Source organism: Rhinolophus ferrumequinum, chromosome 11 (assembly GCF_004115265.2).
Source record: "Rhinolophus ferrumequinum isolate MPI-CBG mRhiFer1 chromosome 11, mRhiFer1_v1.p, whole genome shotgun sequence".
Lineage (NCBI taxonomy): Eukaryota > Metazoa > Chordata > Mammalia > Chiroptera > Rhinolophidae > Rhinolophus > Rhinolophus ferrumequinum.
Genome location: NC_046294.1, coordinates 43,356,068 through 43,379,688, shown reverse-complemented (window position 1 = coordinate 43,379,688; position 23,621 = coordinate 43,356,068). Strand labels below are relative to the sequence as shown.

General features: G+C 44.8%; 1 protein-coding gene across 4 annotated transcripts in view; it reads right to left on the bottom strand.

Moving 5' to 3' along the window:
* The window catches only part of DENND2B (DENN domain containing 2B), a 141,506-nt gene that overhangs the window by 40,450 nt on the left and 77,435 nt on the right, over window positions 1-23,621 (bottom strand). For all 4 annotated transcript variants that reach the window (XM_033120018.1, XM_033120019.1, XM_033120020.1 and 1 more), the window contains one exon: window positions 6,618-6,722. In XM_033120018.1, coding sequence (XP_032975909.1) covers window positions 6,618-6,697 — 80 coding nt within the window. In that variant the 5' untranslated portion in view covers window positions 6,698-6,722. The remainder of the gene's footprint in view (window positions 1-6,617; window positions 6,723-23,621) is intronic.

Below are 23,621 nucleotides of genomic sequence, written 5' to 3'. Positions count from 1 at the left end.
CCTCCCTTCTGGTATTGTTTCACAAGAACATGACCCAGCCCTTGGGTTAGTGACCTGGGCCACTGTCAAGTAACACAGCAGAAAATATTTGTGGCTAGGGATGCCTCGTATATTGTCAAGTGCACCCAGGGACTTTTTTTTGGAAGAAAGGCTATCTTTAGTCCTTAATGACAAGATAGTTCTGAACTCAGCATGTTCTGGCCACAGGGCTAGCAGGAAGAGGACCAAGTTGGGGCCCGCAGGGGAAGGTTTCTGAGAGTGCAGGAAATAGCTCAAGGGCACCGAGATGGGCTGCGGGTGCCTGTCTGCAGGTTAAGGTTATATGGGGCCCAGCTTCCAATATGCGTCCCTACTAAGCAGCTGTTTAGCCTGGGAAACGGCCATTCACCATTCCAGGTGGGCCTCACTGGCTCAGTGGGCAACCACATCCGCCCACTACGCAGCGACTGCCCCCACTCTGGACGTGGTATGCTCACTGTGCTCTCCCGAGGCCATCCTCTGCGGCACCCGGGAGGAGAAAAGGGAGAAAGGGTGCCTGAGTTCTCCATCAGCAAGTCCTCAAGTTTGTTCCCTAGGTCAGAGCAGAGGCTCAGCTCAACTCCCAGTGACACCCCGCTCTGGGACAGCTCTGATACAAAGCCAAAGGACAGGGTGACACTCACAACTTGGCCTTCCCGTTCCCAAATAACCTTATCTCGAGTGGGTGGGAGGCTGCATTAGAGTCTGGGACAGCCTCATCCTCCAGGTGGCGCTACATACAGGCCACCAACTACAGAGACTCCTGAGGTCAATCTCGGGGGTGCCGGCTAAGTAGAATGGTAGCTACCTAGAGTCAGGGCAGAAACGGAGCCACCTTTTTACCTCCAGAAAGCTCACCACAGCCTTACCTGCCTGCCCTCAAGCTGATTTCTAGGGAAGCACAAAGAGGATTGGTGAGCTCTTCTCTGGTTGGGAACCCCAAGTTCTTCTAAGAAGTAGCAGCAATGACCATAGAAAATTTACAAGATAGATGCCCTGTCCGGGGCAGGTAAAATACGATGCCTTATAGGAACATCCCTCATGCCCTAGTCGAGTAAAAATGGGACAGCTATACAAAGCAGAACCAGGCACTATGTAAAGCCCAGAGGGAGAGAAATGCGGGTCCAGGAAACCATGCTAAAGACACTGTGATGGTTTTGAAACATGGCCCCCAAATTCTTTGACATGTCTCCTTCTCTTGAATCTAGGTTCTGTGACTGCTTTACCACCAGAATACAGTGGAAATGAATGTGTGCTACTTTTCAGATCCAGACTTCAAGAAAGCAGCAGCTTCCTTTTCCTGTCTCCCACGCTGTGAGGAAACGCAGGCTGTGTGGAGAGGGCACCTGTGGGTGTCCTGACTGATGGCACCAGCCAGAGTCAACCCCAGACATGCACGATAAGACGCCCAAAGGTGATGCCAGTCCCTAGCCAGTGAGTCACCCTAGCCCCGAAGTCTTCCCAGACATTGTGGAATGGGGACCAGCCATCCCTGCGGTGCTCTGTAGAATTCCTAATTTATAGCCTAGAAGCACAACACAATGGTTGTTTTACACCATGCATTTTAGGGTAGTTAGGTAGCAGTAGATAGCGGTAACAGATTTGGGTACCTAGAACTGGAGTACTGTTGAAACAAAATCCTAAATAATGACTTTGGGATTGAGTGACAGGTGGTCAGGAGGAGCTGAAGGGAAAATAGAAAAATGTTCTTAGAAGCTAGAGGAAAGGAGACCGTGGTAATGTTGAAAAGTTTGGTAATTCTGTCAGCTGGGGTCACACAGTAAACAGGAAACATGCCTAATAAATAGATAAACTAGCTAAAGATATTTCCAAGCAGAGTGCTGAAGATGCTATCTGACTTATTCTAGCTACCTACAGTAAAAGAGAAAAGAGTCAAAAAGGGAACTGTTCAGTTTTCAAGCAAAATTTAAAGGAAACATAAATGGGCTTTCTGGATTAGAAAATAAAACTTGTTTCATTCTCAGTCTCTCTAGACCAGAAAAATTCTCAAATTAAGAAATGGCTTCCCGATTATGGTGATAATTTTATAATTTTATAGCATGTATGAATGCGCTTGTGTGTGTGAGTGTGTTTGTGTGTATGTGTGAAGTCATCAAACTGTACACTTTAAGTTGCAGTTTATTGTACTTCAATTATTCCTCAATAGTTTTTTTTTTAAATCTAGAGTAGGACTGAAAGATACTTTGTCAAGATGAGAGAGAGAGAGAGAGAGAGAGAGAGAGAGAGAGAGAGAGAGAAATAAGCATCAAGCATCCCACTGTCAGTTAGCTATGTGGGCTTTAGCTTCCTCATATGTGACATCAAGTAACTGAACCAAATGAATCCCAAGGTCCCCTCCAACTCTAACATTCCACAAGAGTATGTGCGACGCCTGCAAAGAGTTCCAACTGAGTAGTGAAATGAGCCTCACACAAATACCCATTCTATGAGGCGCTGTTTAAGTGTCATTTGGAGGCTCCAAACTGAGGGTTCTAAGAGTGAATACAGAGGAGAAGAGAATCCTTCCTAGCTGGGTGGTCAAGAAAAGTACTGGAACGGAAGTAACATTTGCATCCAGATTGGCAGAAATGTAAGGTGTGCGTTAGAGAGCAAAGGAAGATAAGGGTAGAAAGAAAGACTAGGGCTTTTTATGAAAGCTTTACAAGCCAGGCCAAGTTTGACTATATCATAGATGACAGTAGATTTTGAGGAGGGAGATCCCAGTAATGTTTGCAGGGAGGTGAATGTAGTAACACAATAAAACAACAGAAGGATCAAGAGAGCTAGGCTTGAGTTCTTCCTCCCATTAGCTTTGTGCCCTCAGGGAGTACCTCCTTTTCTCTCTGTTTTCCAAGCTGTAAGTGGGTTAGACTGAAGGAATTCTAGGGTTCCTTTTCGGCTCTGCCTTTCTAAGAGTTTCTGGACTGAATGCAAAGGGAGTCCAAAGTTAATAAGACCCAGGAGGAAGGTACACAGGACTCAGATGGCACAGTGGCCTATGCTCTAAGAAGCTGAGCTCCCAGCCATCTACTTAACTGGTCAACAAACAGTTACTGTTTTCTACATATTAGGTGTTGTTCTAGGCTCGGGGGAAATGGAAAGAAGTCAATCAAAGTCTTGACCTCAAGAAGTCTTCCCACACCTACATCCAGAGGCAAGGTTCCCAAACACAATATTGACAGCCTGTATTTCCAAGTTGCAATGACCCTGGTGCTGGGGTTTCATAGTGAAGAAGCTGTCAAGGAAATCAGCAGGCATGGCAACTCTTCTCACAACAGCCCCTGCTGCCTGCCAGGTCTTACAGCACAAGTGAAATCTACCGAGAGCAACAAGTGGCAAACTTCATTCCATCTCGGGGCTGAGTTAGCTCTAAACGTAACTCTTCCTTGTTTGCAAGTCACCAAGCTGCTTCCAGTCCCACCCCAGCTCATCAGCAGTGACATCAGAAAGCCTGACCGCTGGAATTCAAGGGAGCTCTGAGAATCTCACCTCCCATCCCCAGAATTGGATGCAGCCAAATCTTACGAGCTGGAGTAGCAACAGCCTGTGGGGAGCGTGGGTGAAGCTCCATCAACAAAGGGAAAGGGAAACTTCTCCAGGAGACCAAAACAGCAAAGAACAAAACTCTGTTGGTCAAATGAAAAGGTTTAGAGATCCTCCTCCTACATACATATCTTGCCAAATCAAGACTGGGCTACAAAGGAAAAAGAAGAATATAAATTAGCAAAACACCTGTAAAAACCTAATAATGGAAAGCAATTTATGATCCTTAACTCATACTGGCTTAGTGGTAACACCAGGTAAAGTCTTATTCAAATCAAAGATACAGCCTTGCAAATACTTATCCTGATAGTCCCACAGGGTCCCATCTGCCTTTCCTCACCAGTTTTCCATGCCCCAGAGTACACGCTGCCTCCAGAGCTTGATAGAAAGGCCTCTTAATACCACTGGGCTCCTCTGCCTCCATGTGGATGATGTGAAGATCCCCAAAGTAGCCAGCAGTCAAAGGCCCAGCTTTCCAAGCTCCCCGCACCCCAGCACCCCCCAACCAAAGTTCTAGTCACACCAGGGAGCCACTGGAACTCCTGGGCTGGCAATAATAAAAGGGCCCCAGTTCACTGCCAAACAGCTACTGAAAAGTCAGACTGAGAAATTCAGGTGCTAAGGTCATCAATCTAAGTTGTAAATGCCTTGAAGAAAGAGGAAGGACCATCCCTATCCCTCTTTGTCCCCTACAATCCACCCCAGAGCCTGGCTCCTGGGAGGAGAGCCCTCTGAGTTCACTGACAATGATTTCCTAACAACTAGTGATTTACCGCCCCACTCAGCACAAAGAACACACCCTAGATGTGGCTGGAGGGAAGGCAGCCACAGAAAGTACCGGACGACAATTTTGAAATGCCACCTGCAGTCCAATGGTAGCCTCTGAGAGAAGGGTGTAGTTAGCCCCAGAGGCCTATGAGTCCATGCAAAAAGTCCAGGAAAGGAGGGAGGGAGCGAAGGAGGGAAGTGGAAATGTGGCAGGAAGGAAGGGAAGACTTAGAAGGGAGGCTGGAAAAATGCTTTTTTTAGGCACCTCAGAGGCTCAGATATTTACAAACATCATCCATCATGTTATGATGGCAAGTATGCTGGGAAGCTAAAGAAAGAGCAACTTCTAAAAACGTTTAAAGCTTGTAGGTGTGTGTTCCAAATAGAAACTGGGAACCTGTCAGCAGTCCTCTCTTTGCTCTGTGACTGATGTAACCAGAGCATCTCCCACCCCACCCCCTACATAACGGAAATCAGAAGGAGAAAATGGCTTATGGTCATTTCTGGGTCAGGTTCTAAATATACTGTTTCTTTAAAATCAAGAATAAAACCACACAATCCCATAGAATGCTTCTTTGTCCCCTACAGTCTCACATAAACGAAACGGGAACCTTAATTCCCAGTCTCCATCGGCTACCAGCCGGGTGAGAGCCCCACAAAGTGGTTCCCCAGAAACAGACAATGGGAGACAAGGAATCTAAGATGGAGACCTGTTTCTGCCTTAGCCACCACATGCCCTGGGAGAGTTCAGTTTTTCTATTTTACCCAAGACGCTGGCAGTCCCTGCCATTCTCAGCCTCACCCAGGTCAGGGAAGCAAGCATGCGAGCAACTGCAGGCTAGGTTAGAGAGGGCGCGTGAGCAGCGGGCAGGGGTACTTATTGGTCTTGTTGTCACAGAGTGGATGTTCAGTTTGTCTAAGTACTTAACAAGTCAGAACCTACCAATCTCTGTTCGTTCGCTTGGCACAGTGCATCCAGACCATTTCCACTGGGACCAAACCCTGTACGTGTGGTGTAGGGAACTCCTCCTGCCTCATTCATGTCAGCCGCTCCTCAGGGGCTACGTCCTACATGCCATTCTACCAACCATATCTGGACTCCAGCTTTGAATGAATCAATCACCCACCACCGCCTCTGGCCAGACCTGAGTGTGCCACATCCCACTGCACTCAGCCTGTCACTGCACAGCCCAGACATCTAGGAAGGAACAGCCCACCCCAGCCCCGGCTGAGCATCCTTCTCGCAGCTATCCATTCTAGCGGCCGAGGTAACAAAAGCCGAATTTGTTCATCTGAGATTCAGCAGAAGGGGCTATGAAAGATATGTGGCTTTAATAAAAGAGTCTGGAGGTTCTTCTAGAAGATGCTTCAACATCCAGCCTTGGCCAGAGAAGAAGACCAGAGAAGCCCTGGTGAAAGCTATACGTCTACCTGCCGGCTCTGAAAGCTTTCATCCTCTCATGGGGAGGAGGCTAACATTTATTGAGTGGCTTTATGCCAGACACTATGCTAAGCACTGACATATATTATCTCATTTTATCCTCACAGCAACTCTGTGAGTTAAGTATTATTATTATTTTACAGATGAGTAACCAAGATTTTAAAGGGCATAAGAAAATGTCCTGAGATCTCACTATTTGGGAAGTAGTTAGAGCTTGGATTTGAAGTCAATTCTATATGATTCCAAAAATCCATGGTTTTTCTAAGGTCTTACATTCCCACTTTTAAAAAGAAGACAAAACCAGCAAAGTGGATTATAGGTTACACTGGCTAAACTTCTCCAAGCTGCTTTGCTTGCAGCTCAGCCTACATTCGTGTAGAACCTAGACTTCTGCTTGGAACTTGCGCTAATATGCATAACTGCTTCCCCACCTTTTCCCCCAGTGTCTCCCTCACTATAGCCTAGCTCAGAGGGTGACAGTCCCAAAGCTGTCCCCATCTTGGGAAAAAGACACAGTCAGAAGACCATCAGCTGCTTCTCGCTGGCTCCATTCTTGGAGCTCTAGGCTCCTCCAATAGTATAAAGCAAAGTTTGTTTTAGGGTCTCTGCGTGCTCTCTCCTGTGGAGACTGAAAGAACTGGAAAATGGTATATACTCGTATATTAGAGACGACTTAATTCATGGTCAGCACGAGCTGGGCCCAAACCGTTTACATGGATGACTGTCAGTCATGATGACAATCATTTATGTTTTGGCAGGGATCCTACCCAGGACCCAGGCCAGTTGGCTGTCCCTTGGTGCCACCCTCCAGTGAGCTCCATTCCCCCAACAGTGATCCCCTACTCACCTGCTCAGAGTCCCCCGAGGGGCCTTAGTGCCTCCAGCTCCGTGGGTGATGCTGGAATTCTTGTTGGCAGTCATGGTCATTTCGGCTCTCTGCAAACCCAGAGCCCTGCAAAGAAGAAAGGCCTATAAGCCAAGTTTCCACGGGCAGCCAAAAGCACCTCAAACATTTCCAGATGACCTCCAAAACTGCCAAGAGGGTGTCTGTGGCGGGGGGTAGGAACCACTTTCCCATATATATTTAATTCCACGTGTTACAGCTTAAGAGTCTCAAGGGCCCCCTGATCTGGTTTGGGAAAAAGAGTCTGTGAGCTAACAGATAATTTATCTGGTTATAGAAAATGATAAAAAACTCCATCTCCATCCCACCTCATCTCACTTAAGTTAGAGTTTCCCAAATTTCTAGCATGCCATCCAGCCTTTGTAAATTTTGCCATATTTGCATACTTACTGAACAACTATTTATTCAATATTTTTCTTGAATCAACTTGAAACTGACTTGCCTTTCTTAAAATATTTAACCTTGTCCTAAATAATCATTCATTCATTGAACAAATATTTACTGAACACCCTGTGTCCTAGGCACTGCCATCCAGCAAAGAGTGAAATAAAATGCCTGCTCTCACGGAGCGTACATCCTAGGGGGGAGAAACAGACAATAAGCATGCATGTGTCACACGTGTATGATACATACGTACATTTGTATATAATATGGATGGTGATGATAAGTGGTATGAAGAAAAAAGGAAGCAAGGTAGAGGGAGAGTGAAGAAGGTCTGTTACCTGAAATACTATGTTCAGGGAAGAACATCTTGATAAAGTGACATTTGAGCCAACACCATAAAATCATGAGCTGTCATATTTTTTCTAATACCCATTAGAATAAAATTAATATACATGAAGGTATTTATGTACTTACAAAGTGAAAAATGTCCATTCATGTGCCATATACAGTTAGCTAACATATCAACATTATTTAGGGAATATTATTTTATGCTAAAATAATGCAAGGAAGAAAAAATTTAAAACTTAAGGGTACATCCATATTGGAAAGGAAGAAGTACAATTATCTTTTATTTGCAGATGTTATGCTCTTGTATGGAGAAAATCTATGAAATACTATTCTGCCATAAGAAAAGATGAAATAGTACTATTTGCGACAACATGGATGGATCTTGAGATTATTACGCTGAGTGAAATAAGTCAGACATAAGTCGAGAACCATATGATTTCACTGATATGTGGTATATAAATCTGAAAACAAGAAAAGAACAAGACAAAAAAATGAAGACACAAAAACTCATAGACATAGACAACAGTTTAGTGGTTATCAGAGGGTAAGGGGGGAGGAGAATGGTAGATGAGGGTAAAGGGGATCAACTATATGGTGATGGAAGGAGAACTGACTCTGGGTGGTGAACACACAATGGGATTTATAGTTGATGTAATACAGAATTGTACACCTGAAACCTATGTAACTTTACTAACAATTGTCACCCCAATAAACTTTAATTGAAAAAAGAAAATCCTAAGGATTTCCCTAAAAACTCTTAAACTACCATATAAAATCAAGCAAGTTTGCAGAATATAGAGTAATATTTTTTAAAATCAATTTGATTTCTATAGACTAGCAGTGAACAATCGGACAATAAAATCAAGAAAAACATTTCCATTAACAATAGCAGCAAAAAGAATGAAATACTTAGGAATAAATTTAACAAAAGAAGTGTAAGACTTGTACACTACAAACTACAGAACATCACAGAAAGAAATTAAAGAACACAAACAAATAGAAAGACATCCTATGTTTATGGATCAGAAAACTCAAAATTGTTAAGATGGCAATATTCACCAAATTGATCTAAATACTGAACAGAATACCCATCAACTGCAGAAACTGACAAGGTGATCCTAAAATTTTATGGCAACGTAAGGGACCCAGAGCAGCCAAAACAAACTTGACAAAGCAGGATAAAGTTGGAGGACTCATTCAGACTTACCAATTTCAAAACGTACTTCAAAACCACACTAATTAAGACAGTGTACATAGGCACAGGAAGAGAAATGGAGATGAAAAGACTTAAGAGTCCAGATATAAACCCATACATTTATGGTCAACTGATTTTCAACAAGGATATCAAGATAATTCTATAGGGAAAGAAGAGTCTTCTCAACACATGGCACTAAGACAACTGGATATCCACATGTACAAGAAAAAAGTAGGACGCTTACCTCAGACCATACAAAAAAATTAAGTAAAAATGGATCATAGACTTATCTGTAAGAGTTAAAACTACAAAAGCAAAGCCTTTAAGAAAATATTGAGGCAAATCTTTGTAACACCGGGTTAAGCAACGATTTCTTAGCTATGACACCAAAAGCACAAGCAACAACAACAAAACAAAAAGATATAAACTGCATAATGTCAAAATAAATTTTTGTGCTGTTAAGAAAATACCATCAAGAAAATAAAAAGACACCCACAGAATAGGAGAAATTATTTGCAAATCATGTATCTGCTAAGAAACTTGTATCCAGAATAAAGAACCCTTACAACTAAGTAGTAGAAAGACAAATGACCCAATTAGAAAGCAGATAAAGGATTTGAATAGACATTTCTTCAAAGAAATAAAATTGGCCAAAAAGCACGTGAAACAATGTTCAACATCACTAGTCATTAGGGAACTATAAATCAAAACCACAAAGAGGTATCACTTCACACCCACTAGGATGACTATAATCAAAAAGACAGATGAAAACAAGTATTAATGAGAATGTGGAGAAACTGGAACCTTTATTCACTGCTAGTGGGAATATAAAAGGGTGCGGCCACTTTCCAAAACAGTTTGGCAGTTCCTCAAAAAGTTATACACAGAGTTACCATATGACCCACCATGATCCACTCTTAGGTATGTTACCCAGAAAATATTATGTCCACATAAATACCTGTACACATAAATGTTCATAACAGTATTATACATAATAGTCAAAAAGTGGAAACAATGCAAATGTCCACCAACAGATAAATGCATAAACAAAATGTGGTACGTCCATACAATGGACTATCATTCACACATAAAAAAGAATAGAGTACATCGATACATTATACATTCTACAACATGACCCTTATGACATTTTTTTTGAAATGTCCAGAATAGGGTAAATCTATAGATACAGAAATTAGCGGTTGCCAAGGGTTGGATTGAGGGTAGAAGAATGGGGAGTGAATGTAATCACAATGGGAGTTTCTTTTTGGGGTGAAAAAAGAGTTCTGGAATTAGGTAATGGTGATGGTTGCACAACTCTGTGAATATATTAAAAACAACTGAATTATATACTTTATACGGGTGAATTTTATGGTATGTGAATATCTCAATAGAGATGTTAAAATAAACTTAAGGGAATATCTCAATATAGATGTTAAAATAAACTTTTAAGTGCCTTGGAGAGTGGGTGTGAGAGCCTACCACGTGAATGTGCGCTCTGGCCTGGCTGACTCCACCTTCACAGAAGCTTAACAATTCAGGAACACTAGTTCTCTCACTCTGAATGGCATTCTCATCACGTTGACCGAAATGAAGTATTTGGATGTGAAAGTTAAACATATTTATTTATGGCCACTAATGACCTTAATCCTGGAGGCCGTCTATGTATTACCTTGGTGCACATAAGTGATCGGTCTCCATGATCAAAATAAGCCAAACCCTAATTCCTGATATCGTTTATAGTTCTTTCCTCATTCGAACATGAACTGCGCTACCTCTAATTTCTTTAACTTCATGGAAGCTCTCGGGGTTGTGCTTCTGGTGATGGCGGTAGTGGGCAGAGTTGGAGTTGGAAAGGGAAGACGCTGCCAGTAGACATAAAGGCGGTTATCTGATGGTGACAGCAATGAAACACCCCTCCCAGGTGAATGCGACAAATGCTCTGGGAAAACGGAAGCCAACCCTGAGCCCCATTTTTGTCCTTTCTAAAGTGGAGAAAAGCCGTCCTTACCTGTTGGGAAAAAGGTGTTTATAGACTTAAGTACCCAGTACAACATTAGTGAGGATGATGAGGAGGGAGAGGAGGAGGAGTCCATCCTGCCTCCAGAGCATCTGTGCACACCGGCTGTGGTGAGATGTTCGTTACCTGCACCAGCCTAGTGCCAAGTTAAGTGCTTAGTCTATGGCTGGGTGTGCGACAGAAAGAAGGGAGAGAAGAGGCAGCTTCTGGAAGCTTTCCCAGGCCCGTTCTCAGGCTCCTCCAGGAGCGCCATGCTACCAGGAATCAAGTCGCTAAGTATCAGCTTTCGGCTGTGCCCATGGTAACAGGGGTCGCAATAGCCATCCTGAGCCATGAAAACAGCACTGGACGTGATCTAGCAGCTCCAGGGCAGGCCCTCAGGGAAAGGGCAGAAGACTGGGGGAAGATCGGAAACTGAAATAATTAAAAGTGAGCAAGATGAAAAATATATTCTTTCTCTTCCTGAATTCCTGGCCTAAGGATGGTGAACCCACTGCTCTGAAATGCTATTATGTCGCTGAATATGAGAACAAGACAGCTTAGTAAGAAGGACAAATGTAGATGACTGACATTTGCTTGGGCCAAGAAGAAAAATCCTGTGAAGACGTAACCAAGAGAGGAGTGAATCAAAATTGTTCCCAGGCCCACGGCAGGGATCCTTGGCCACACTTCTGCAAGGGCATAGCTGTACTCGGAAGTGGCCTAGGAGTTACGGCGTCTTGGGCAGACACTGCCGCAAGCCCCAGAAGGACCCATTATGTCAGAAGAACAGATGAAACATATATCCTCCTCACTGCCCTCCTTCCCACCTGCTCTCTCTAGGCCAGGACTATCAGGGTCAGGGAATAATCTGGGGGCTTGAGGAACTGAGGGCCAGGCTAACCCTTTACACCTGAAGCTCGGACTTGAGCACTCTGCGTGGCTAGCGTCCTGTGGGACGCTGCTGCTCCCAGGGCCTGAAGAGCAACTCTAGGCTCTCACCTAGGCTTTCAGTCTGACCCCTTGGCTAGTCAGGCCGCAAGGAGAGAAAACAGTCCCAAGGAGAGGAAATGCCCACTGGGAATAGAGCAGAGAAGCAAGGGGCATGAGAGGCTGTTTCACTAGTTCCCAGGCCCATCGATGGCGAAGTCCAGGCAGAAACTGTATGTTTGGAAAATGAATCTGTTCAATTTGCATCTACCACCAATCACGAGTTGCTCAAAAACCCAGCTCTGACCAATTATCAACAGCTAGCTGAAGAGTTACAATCCAGAGAAAAGAACATAATAAAGTACCTCTAGAACTTTTCTACAAACTCTGCATTAAGACAAAGAGCCCACAGTCTGAGACACTTGAGGTGCAGTGGGAAGAATACCTGCCTTGGAGTCAGATAACAAAGTCCAGCCCTGCCTCTAGCAACTGCTAGTTAGGTGACACTGCAGGAGTTGAGTTTCAAAGACTCAACTTTCTCCCTGTAAGAGCAATAATAATAACATGACCTACCTCACATGATTGTTATGTCTGGCACATAAAAGCTTCATAGTAAATGGTTTTTCTTCCAGTTCATGCTTCTCTAGGTTTTGGAAGGCAACCTCTCCATTCACAAGCTTGAGTCATTTTTCAGACTCTCTGGCAGTGCCATTCAATCCATTTAACTCTGTGCGAGGCAGCACGCAAGGTATTAGGTATAAAAATGGGCTGACACAACACATTAGCTGGAGGAGCTAACTGGAAAGGGAAAAAAGTCAAGTAAAACATGGACTCCAGGAAGGCCTCATAGTGAGGTGAAATTTGAAGTAAGCCTTAACCTACTTGTTAGCCACAATAATTGGACCGAAGGAAAAGCAAGGGTACATTTATTATGAGACATGCTGCTAGATTCTTCCTGTAATTATAATAGCTAAAGTTATAAGCACTTCACATGTATTAAATTATTTAATCCTTGTAACAACCTTATGAAGTAGGTTCTATTATTATTTACACGTTACCAAGGAAACCAAAGTACAAAGCAATAAAACAGCTTGCCCCAGTCACACAGCTAGAAAGTGGCAAGGCAGGAATTTGAGCCCTGTACCAGGGTCCCAGCTCTGAGTGAGGACTCTGTCTGTATTGCCTCCAACCATCTTCTAATTCAGCTGTCACCGTTCCACAAGGCAGTAGGTAATACAGACCCATTTTTCCAATCAGGAAATTTAGATTCAGAGAGATTAAACGACTGGCCAAAAACCACTCACCTAGTGAAGGAACGGAGCAGGAATGTAGCCCCAGCTCTGTCGGACTCCAACATTCACTTGCTTTCCTTAACACTGAGGGGTGCTTGTTAAAAATGCAGAGTCCAGGTCCTTCCTCCATCTCCTGAATGGGAATCTGTGGGGATGGAGCCTAGGAATTTGCATTTTCAGAAAGCACTTTAGGCTAGTCTTATACACCCGTAAGTATGGAAACTTGGAAACTTATGTCCTACGCCTTGCTCTCCGAGGACTTAGAAAAGTATGAAGTATCACTCCTCACCATCTTCCCAAGAGTTTGCCCAGCTGTGGGCAAATAAAAATGGACACTTGGTGGCTTTTCCCCCTCCCACCCCTCAGCTTCTTCACCCCAGCACAGAACCACTGACCCTCAATGACAAAGGAGCAGCTACACCACTGGACCCAGGGAAAGCATTACCAATATCTCCTCTAAACAGTTTCCTCATTGCTTGGGTGTGCTCAGAGTTCTTGGATCTCAAAACAACCCTTCCTGCCACCCACCGCTTGTAGCTAACAATGGCTATCCTCACTTCCTCCTCATTTCCAAGCTCCTGAGGAAAAGAGTTTATACCCAAAGACACAAACAGGTTGGTTGTAAGAACAAACGTGTGTCTCCCCTTTATTTTTAAACACTTTGAATTAGTTATCAAACATTTTAAAAATTGGGTGTGTGCAAATAGAATACAAATAAAAACTCACACAGTGGCTTCTCTTGAAAAATCAGAAAATCGACCATCGCTATCTGCACTTCTACATGGCAACCATGGGCCAGCCCTGAATGGACGAGGCCCATGTAGATGCAACAAGCTCTCTCCCATTTACCACTGTCCCTTCCTGCCCGCTGCCTACAGCTGGCCAGCCTTCCACAGCTCTGGGGCCTGACTGGCTCAGGCAGCAGGGGAGTGGTACAGCCCCAGCCTGCATCCCAGCAGGAAAGGGTTCGGAGGTACTGCACTGGGAGCAGCCACACAGCCTCTGGAGGGCTGGGCGGGCTGGGCCTGAGCAATGCAGGGAAGAGCCTATTCTAGAGCAGGGCACCGCCTCTTGGCAGCTTGGGGGTCCCTCATCCCCATCCCATTTATTTCCCTCTCTCCCACTGGAGGAAAGAGCGTCTGAAGCCTCCCTGCTTTTCAGGCCAGCCTTCATTTGCAGCACTCTCTCTAGCTCCCTTCGTGCTCCCTCTCCCCACAATGCAATCTTATCACCCGATCCAGTTGCTCTCCCCAAGGTCCAAGAAGGGACCCGTTAGAGGTCAGGCTCTGAAGGGAGCGCCTTCTGAAGGGAGCCCAGCCTCTAAGAATGAATCTTCTTTTCCTAGAGCAAAACACTGTTTCCCCTTGATTAGGGGACATTTCTAAATGTCTGTTTGGTACTTTTCCAAGGCCTAACTGTGGACATGACAGTATGCTTTGCCCCCGAAGAAGGAGACATTTGAACCCCGAGAGTGATGAGGAGCAGACACAAGCATTTGGAGGGAAGCCTCCCATGCCCCTGGGGTTGAAGTTGCCATTGAGAGGAAACACAAACACTGCCAAGCATTCTGCTTTACTCGTTCAGGTAAGAAGCCGAGACACCCGACAAAGGAAACCTCGAAACCACATTAGAGAATTTCTGCCGACATCTACATTCCACCAATTTCTTAAGCAATCTCTCATGTGGAAGGAATAGCTTAGGAAGCAGTCCGAGAAAAGGAAAAGGTGGGAAAGGGAGCTGAGCTGTGTGTGCGCCCTGAGAACCTGGTTACAGCCCAGAGACTACAGCTCTGCACAGCTGTAGTCTGTCTAACCACACTGAGGTCAACCTGCCTACTCACCCAGCCCAGGGAGCACCTACTCAGACCCTCTCGACTTTCTCACTGACGCCGTCCTACAACCTTCCCTCATCTGGAGGCCCCGGTCAATGAGATAATGAACAAATTGGCAGCTCACCCACAGGAGGGCCTAACTCTTCAATTTCTTCCTCCAAGCGACTCAGCAACCAATACTGGCACTGCGAGCTTCAGGGAGCTTCGTCATTAGAAAGAGCTCCTTTTATTAATAAGTACCCAAACCACCATTCTCTAAAGTGTGAGTGTGTGATTCGTGCTTTCTCTCCTGCGGGCATCCCTCACTGGGCTAAGGTGGGAAGGGCTTTATCTTCCACAGCTCTGCCTGGACTAACAGTTCCAGGCCTTGCTGAGCAGCGTATCTGCACAGCCTCTCTGTTCTCCAGAATTCCTAGGAAGTTCAGCCATCCCACAGGCCTCCGACATCCTGGCCCCCTGGCCCCACGTGGCTGAGAAAGCTATAGGGCAGTGCTAGCTAGTTCTTCTCCAGTTTTTGAACAATCCTCTGTACTTAGCAGAGAGTTCTGCACTAAAAAAGGTGCTCAAATAAATGTTGACTGACTTGTTAACTAATGACAAAAGAGGGCCCCCAAGGGGTCACAGACAAGGATCACAAAGGACCCTAGAAATTCTAGCACTGGACACATCCTTTCAGGTGCACTCTTTCCCTTCCAAAAGTCACAGCTGCTATAAAACCGGTGAAAGGGTGTTTTCCAACTGCAGCCCCACCCAGTAGGGCTGTCTGGGGCAAGCCTTTTCCTCACATCCCTCAGCCAATCTTGTTCTAGCTCCGGACTTTCAATCTCACAAGCGTCCCTATTATCTTCCAGGACTCGGTGGCAGTAACAGGTTCTCAGCCAACACACCCAAGAGGAAAGGCTGTTGCCTCGTCTCATTCATGTTGGTTTTGTTGGTTTTTCTCCGCCCTCATCCCTTTATTCCTCCCCTCCTTTCCTGATTCATTTCTCACTGGTTTATCTGCCCACAACCTTGTCTTTGGCTCTACTGTGCCTAAAAAGAAGGGATTACAAGGGACAGGGGATAAAGCAGGCCCAGAGATTTGGGGGTGGACATCAAAAAGCCTCAGAAAGGGAGCCAGGAAGGGTTTTCTCAAGTCTATCCCGTCACCCCTTCCAGAATGCTGGACCCCTTTTCTCTGTCACTACTACATACCTCGTACCTCGGCTCTTTTTCATTCCAGCCCCAGGTTCCAGGATTTTAGGTTCAGGAAGCCCTTCAAGCAAAAAGACTGAGGAGATTATAAGCCCAGTCAAGTGGAGAGGAACCAAGACTTGTTTTGCTGGAAGGTCAAAAGAATGGCCGGGTGTTTTGACAGATCCCTCTGAGGCTGAAATCCTCCTCAAGTGGCCACAGGAAAAGACAATTTTGTTGTTGTTGTTGTATAAAATAAAATAAAAAAAGTTAAGTTCTCTTTCCATCTCTTCACTGTCCACTTATCACTCCCACATCCTCTTTCCCAACCCTCCTCCTCAAAGAGCCCTTTAGGTTTGGGGTTTAACCTCAACCATTTTCAATCCCTTTTCCTGCCAGATGGTCCTTCTCCACTTCAGTACAGATTCTGTAGAGGTTTGAAGCTGGTTTTAAACATTTCCTGAAAGCCTGGAATGGGGTGAGGGTTTGTTAGGCAATTCTAGGCCAAAGAAAATCTGGTTGCTTCCAAGATCGTTTTAAAAACCTAGACACAGCTGTTTCTGCCAGTCTGGAAACAGCCTCTCAGCAAGCAGCTTACTCCCTGCTCTGCCGGGATGAAGGAGCCCCCTCTGCCCGATGACTTGCCACCACTTGGGAAAAGAAGGTAGAATGAAGGTGTGCTCTGCTCCTGGGGGCTAACCACTGCCTTTGCACTTCGGCAGGGAGAACCGGTGGGTCCTGTAAGCTGATGATGATTCAGGGGCCGCACACCAGCAGATACAGACCAGCCAGCCGCAATAGCCTAGTTCCCGTTTCCGGCACATGCCAGGAATGTCCGGCCTCCAAGCTTTGGTTCAGCCAATTCCTTCTATCTTGACATCCTCCACACCCATTCTTTCTTAAATATCCAGTTCAAGTGTCAACTTTTTTCCGAAGCCTTTCCTGATCCTAAATCAACCTCATTCTCACCTCTCCCATGCTCTCTGACTGAGTTGCTCAACCTGATTGATGGCAAAATGCCTCCCCTGCTTGAGAAACACACCAGCCCTAAGCCTGCTTTCTCAGAAGAGAACTAGGAAATAATAAGAGTAAAGCGACTGGGTAAGTCTCAATACCTCCATTTTCCTGTCTGTAGCATAGGGAAAATACCCCACCACTATAATGAAGACGTGAAGATCAAGGAGAAGGCATCTATGAAAAAATAGAGGATACTCAGCCCCAACAGGGAATACACTTGAAGTCTCTGGGCCGGGGTTTAGATTTTCCCCAACTCGCAACTTAAGACCTCACTCTTTTTAGCTGACTTTGCTTCCCGCTTCACTGAGAAAACAGAAACAATCAGAAACAATAAGCTACCACCATCACATGTACCCGCCATTAGCATTGGAGCAGATCTTTTCATTTCTCTGCTCAAAACCTCTACAATCACTCAAATTAAAAGCCAAAATCTTTACAGTGACTTAAATCTAGGATATCTCTGGCCTCATTTCAACTACTCTTTCCTCTTACTCTTTCCACACCAGCCACACTGTCTCCGTATTTCCTCAGACACACCAGGCACATTCCGACCTCAGGGCCTTCACACCTGCTGGACCCTGTAACTGGAACAGACTCCCCTGAGAGGACCTGCCCCTCTTCTCCCACGTCTTGGTTCAGATGTCCTCTTCTCAGTGAGGTCTTCCCTAACTACACCATAAAAAAAATTAGGATTAAAAGAAAACCTTTTTCAACCTCACTATTTTAGTTTTTATTTTTCTCCATAGCATTCATCACCATCTAACATACTACTTTTCTTTTCCACTTATTTATTATGATTATAGAAGATCCACGAGGCTAGGGATTTTTGTGTTTTATTCACAGCTGTATCCTCAGTGCCTAGAACAGTCCCTGAGACGTACTACGCCCTCAATAAATATTTTTTGTATGAAAAAACACTTGCCACCTGCTCAGAGTGGCCTTCCCTGGACAGGGTGAGCAGCTTCAGGCTCCAATCTCCAGGCCCATCCTCCAACCCCACCAGTCTTCCCAGTTCAGAGTCTGACCTACCTGCAGCAATCAGACCCACTCAAAAAATTCAAACGGGGACCATGCCCTCTGAGCACCCAAAAGATTCAGGGAGGGATGGCTTTAGCCCAAGAACTCTACTGCAATTGCTCTCTGCAGAGATTACAGTCACTTTCCTATTGCAAAACGCAAATGTTTCTCTGGGGCTTAATGAATTACAAGGGCTTCCTTTCCTCATGCCGACCGCCTGGGACACTGCTGATCAGCCCTCTCTGAAGCACCGTAATGCAGTTAACTCTCAATCTGGAGCACACTCCCTGGGGTAGCATTGCACAGTCGGCCTGAGAGAGCTTCATGGTCATCAAACGGAAGCACAGGTTCAGGAAGGCTGGGAAAAGTAGAGAAAGAGAGCCAGGTGTGGGCACCTGAGGCTTTCATTTCTTATTTGAACCCTTTGAGGGCATCTTCCCCAAGCTACTGTGCTATACTCTGGACCTTGACCTTGAGCAGCTCCCTGCTTGAGAAAGAAAAGTAAAGATTCTGGTACAATGTACCAAGAGCTGTGATAGCAGTATGGACACAGCTCTGGGAGCGAGGAGAAAGATACCTAGTTAGGTGAGCAGGATGGACGTTGTGGAGGGCTGCTGCAGGAGACAGGAAGTAACATTGGGCTGTGTCTTTCAGACTTGGGGGAAATAAAGAAGGCAGAAGAACATTGTGAGCAGAATTAAAACCATGAGCAAAAGCCAAGCAGAGCTTGGAGGAAGCTGAGATTTTTTTCACTAGGACACAAAAAGCGATAATCATAATGGAAAACATTGATAAATGAGACTATATTAAATAAGAACTCTGTTCATTAAAAATGCTATTTAGAGAGTGAAAAGGGAACCGACAGAGTGGGTACATGGGTTACAGGGCTCAGTAGATTTGGGAACATAAAATACACAGAGCAAAGTTATCAAGACGTAGAGTAATCTTCAAACTGCAGAGCTAAGCCAGATCATTAGGGCTGAATGTCCCTTTGGAGAAAAGCCTCAGTTTTGGAAGGTAGTAGAAGAAAGTACACGAATACAGCCAGGCTCTGCTGGTTCCATCTGTGCATCTATCTCATTTAATCTAGCTGTTGTTATCTCTATTTTATGGATGAAGAAACCGAGGCTCAGGTTAAGTAATCTGCCCAGGGTTTCATAGCAAGTGGCAGACCCCAGAGTCTGTAGAGGTTGGCACTGAGCTCTATGGTGATCCCAGGGCACATTAGTCCTTTGGTCTCAGTCATATCTCGTGGCCGGATGCCATCCTCCATCCCAAGTGCACCCTTGCAGCCCAGCTCCATCTGGACAGAGTTGGAAAAGAATATCGGCAGAGGTCCATGTCTCACTTCAAAATTCTTGGTGTTAAAACCCCGTTGTCTTTTTTAAGCCATCGAGTTCAGAGGGCCCTGAATCAACACAAAATAAATACTAGACAAACTCCTCTCTTGCAGTTCTTCAGGCCTTTGGTCTTCATCATTCCCCGCCCCTCACCCCGGGATAGAGGCACTGGTCAAAGTAAGGCTTTCCCACAACAACGCAGTCCAGCTAGAGCTGAGACTACAGATAAGGGGAGTCTATCCATCTATCTGTCTAACTTCTTTAAAGATCACGATAGGGGCAGAATTTGCCTCTTTTTCTTCCTTTACACAAAGCAAGTGCTACTTGGCAATTGCAGGTCTGAGGTTCGCAGACTGTGTTTTGAGGTGCCCTAGAGCACTGACATGAACTCACAGGACTGCTGCAAGAGATTTTTGCACTTTTGAGGAAAACAGAGCAATACTCAACGTTTGTCAGATACCCCATGAGTTCAGTTTTAACATTAGATTACCCTATATTCTTTTCAATGATGTCATTTCTTTGTGAAACTGGGTTTTCAGCAGCTGCTGTGGTAAAAAGTTAAGTACCATGTGAAAAGCAACATGGAACAGGAAACAAGGATGGCAGTATTCGCTCTGACTCCAAGATGTGAGATGTGCAGTGCACAGTACATCCCATTAGTTAGAAATTAGTTAGTGGCTACTGAAGCAGGAAATAATATTTTTCCTTTCACTTTATGTGTATAATTTTTTCAAATGGCTACTAGTTGTTAGACTATAAGCACTCTTACTAAACTGTTTAGACCTAAGTACTTAATAAATGAAACTTAGGTTTCCTTTTGGCCTACGGGCACTGTGAAAAACCTACTGTAGCACTAAGGGCCTATGCACTGAAAAGGTCCGGGTGCCTCTGCAGCAGGGGTGTTCAAGTCTGCCTTCGGGAGCCAAGGAGGAGTTCCCAGGGCAGGCCCAAGCCTGTCCTAGAAGCAGGCGAACAGCGAGCCTCGGGACTATGGACGGACGGCACACTCAGGCCTCCCACAGCGGCTGACAGAACAGTGGCCCCTCTGCCTGAACAGAAGTGGCTGCACACCAGCTCCCTCTCAGCCCGGAGGCTGCGCACACCTGCTTCAGCTTCACCCCAGGCGCCCAGGCTCTCTTCAGAACTCCCTCCTTGAAAATCTCCACCTATCCAGCACCAACCGCATGAATAAAACCCAAAGCCAGCCCAGAAGCCAGCCAGCAGGGGACTTCCACACATGCTCAGACTTGAGCAATGTCCACATACCAAACCATTAATCCATAGACGGAGGGAGGGAGCGACGGGATCTGGCAGAGGGCATCTACTGACAGCCCAACCACGGAAAGGCCAGCAGGGCTTTGCGGGTGAAGATTTGCATGAAAATAACTCCTTTGTTCCCCAGGGGTTTCTTGCCAGATACACTCCCTTTCTCCATTCTTCCCTGAAGTCCTAATCCTCAATTGGTGACATCACAGCTGTTGATACAATAACCAACTGTTGTGATGTCACAAGACTCAACTTTGGTCGTTTTCAGTTTTGTGGGTGGAGGTAGAGAATGTGACAATGGGCTGGAATAGAATCAAGTTATAAAACTGGAATTTGCTTTTTCATGCTAATTTCCCTGGTAAGAAGGGCAGGGACTCAGAAAAGGAAAGGCCAGCTACTGGCAGCAAGGCTGTGTGTAGATTCATCTATACCAAGGGGAGAAGGGCAGGGAGGGCAGGCAAGGGCAGAAAGGGGACAAAAGGAAGGAGTTTTCAATTCCAGGATTAGCCAAATATGAAGGTCCTCTGGCCCAGGCCACATCTTTCTCTTTCCATCATCCATCATGTGAGCCCAGAGTAAGCGGAGAAAAGCTGAAACGTAGAAAAGGCTGAAACATTCCATGGAAATTGTTTGGGATATCGAGTTCTGGACTCCACACTGTCAGAGGAACAGGCTCAGACTGGACTGCATCGTGAGGAGAGTGACCGGGTGGAGAGGGCACTCAGAGGCCCAGCACAGGAGAAACGACTGGAGGACCGAGAATGTTCACCTTGGAGAAGAGAAGGCTATGGAGGCAGAGGCTGATAATTGCCTTGAGAATTCTGAAAGGCTGTCATGTGAAAAGGGGACTAGATGTATTTTCTATGGCCCCCCCCCCCAAAGATCTAGAATGGCCAAAATGAGGGAGAACTTTTTATTTTTAAACTCCAATTAGAGACTGCAATTTTTTTTTCATTCCTTCTCAATTGCAGGTTATACTCTTGAGGACAAGGATTATCTTGTTCACTACACTATATCACAAAACACAGAGTAAGTAGCACATAGTAGGAGCTTATTAGTATTTGTCAATTAAATGAACAAACGAAACAATGACAATGGCCTACTGAAGTTGTTGATGTTTACAGAGACTCCCTCATTTGACAAGTATTTTTTGAATCCTTACCAAAAGCCACTCAGTCCGTTAAGATACTGGGGATACAACGATGAAAGAGGCAGATAAGGTTAGACTATCTTGCCCCACCCCCCTCCTACTCCCTGCTTTGTAGGTGGTATGTAAGGTCCCTTCCAATGTTGAGATTCCTTGATTCTTAGAGGTGACTAAAAAATTTAAAACCCTGAGGAAAGATAATAAACCAATAAGATAAACCTTACCTATCTATCACCACTACTACTCACAATCTAAGGCTGCCTTTCCAGCTGAGGGGAGGCCTCATGCTAAGATAGCATTGTGCTGGAGTGCACCAGACCACAGCAACCAGGCTGGACATTTATCAAAGGACCACCACCACCACCACCACTACCACCAGACAGAGCAGCTCCAATATGAACCTGGGCTCCCTCAGCCCAGCAATAAATAAGCATGGTCTAGTTAGGTAACATGAGGTATTTCAGATACCCTCATTTCTCTCAAGGAACTGAAAAATTCCCCATCAGCCTCAAGCAATTATCCTCCTAGGGGCCATTTGAATGACAACATAGTTACTACTGAGCAATTTTCAAAGAAATAATTCGTAGATCTTCTTTATCTAGGTTGTACTAGGGCTATAGGCTTGATTCCAACTGCTGAGGGCATGAAAGTATAACTACAGGTAATGAAACAGATGGCTTAACAATAATAGTAAAGTAATCCCCCTTATTCATGGGAGGTACGTGCCAAGACCCCCAGTGGATACCTGAAACCACGGATAGTACCAAACCCTATATATATATATATTTTCCCCATGTGTATATATGATAAAGTTTATTTATAAATTAGATACAGTAAGACATTAACAATAACTAATAGTAAAACAGAACAATTATAACAATATACTGTAATAAGTTATGTGAACATGGTGTCTCCCCTCTCAAAATATTTTATTACACTGTACTCACCCTTCTTGTGACATGTGAGGTGATACAGTGCCTAAGTGATGAGATGAAGTGAGGTGAATGACGGAGACATTGTGACACAGCGTTAGGTTACCAGTGAACACAAGCGCTGTGATACCTAGACTATAAATCTGAAGACCAAGACAGCGACGGAGTGATTAATGGGCGGGGAGTGTACAGTTGACCCCTGTACCTGTGGATTCCACATTTGCAGATTCAACCTACTGTAGATCAAAATATTTTTCGTAAAGTTACATTGTTGTACTATGTAGTTATGTAGCTGGCGTGTCCTATGTAGTTATGCCCAAGACGGTTATGTCTGTACCAAACATGTACAGACTTTTTCTCTTGTCATTATTCCCTAAACAATACAGTATAACAACTATTTACATAGCATTCACATTGTATTAGGTATTATAAGTAATCTAGAGATGATTTTAAGTGTATGGGAGGATGTGCTTAGGTTATCTGCAAACACTACGTCATTTTATATAAGGGGCTTGAGCGTCATGGATTCTCGTATCCGCAGGAGGTCATGGAGTCAATTCCCTGGGGATACTGAGGAACAAGTGTATACAGTGTGAATACATTGGACAAACGGATGATTGTTCTGGGCAGGACAGAGCAGAATGGTGTGCGATTTCATCGCACTACTCAGAACAGTGCACAATTTAAAACTTATAAATTGTTGATTTCTGGCATTTTCCATTTAATATTTCCGGACTGCCGTTGACCACAGGTAACTGAAACCTCGGAAAGTGAAACTGCGGATCAAGGAAGACTACTGTACACAATATACCAGATGTTATCCTCTTCAAAGTAGTCCTTAGAGGCCTGCACTTTTATCTCAATATATTCTCAAAACATTTCTGAAATTCCTGTTTGGAAATTGCTCTCAAAGATTTGAAACATTATTTGAATTTTCTCTAATGGAAAATTTGCTTCTTTCAAGGATGCTAACTCATTCCGAGCCATATGACCAAAAAAATGGTACAAATTAGAGAAATCCATCTTAGGTCATCATAAGCAGTAACTGTCAAGTATACTGTAATGCCTTGGTATCAAGG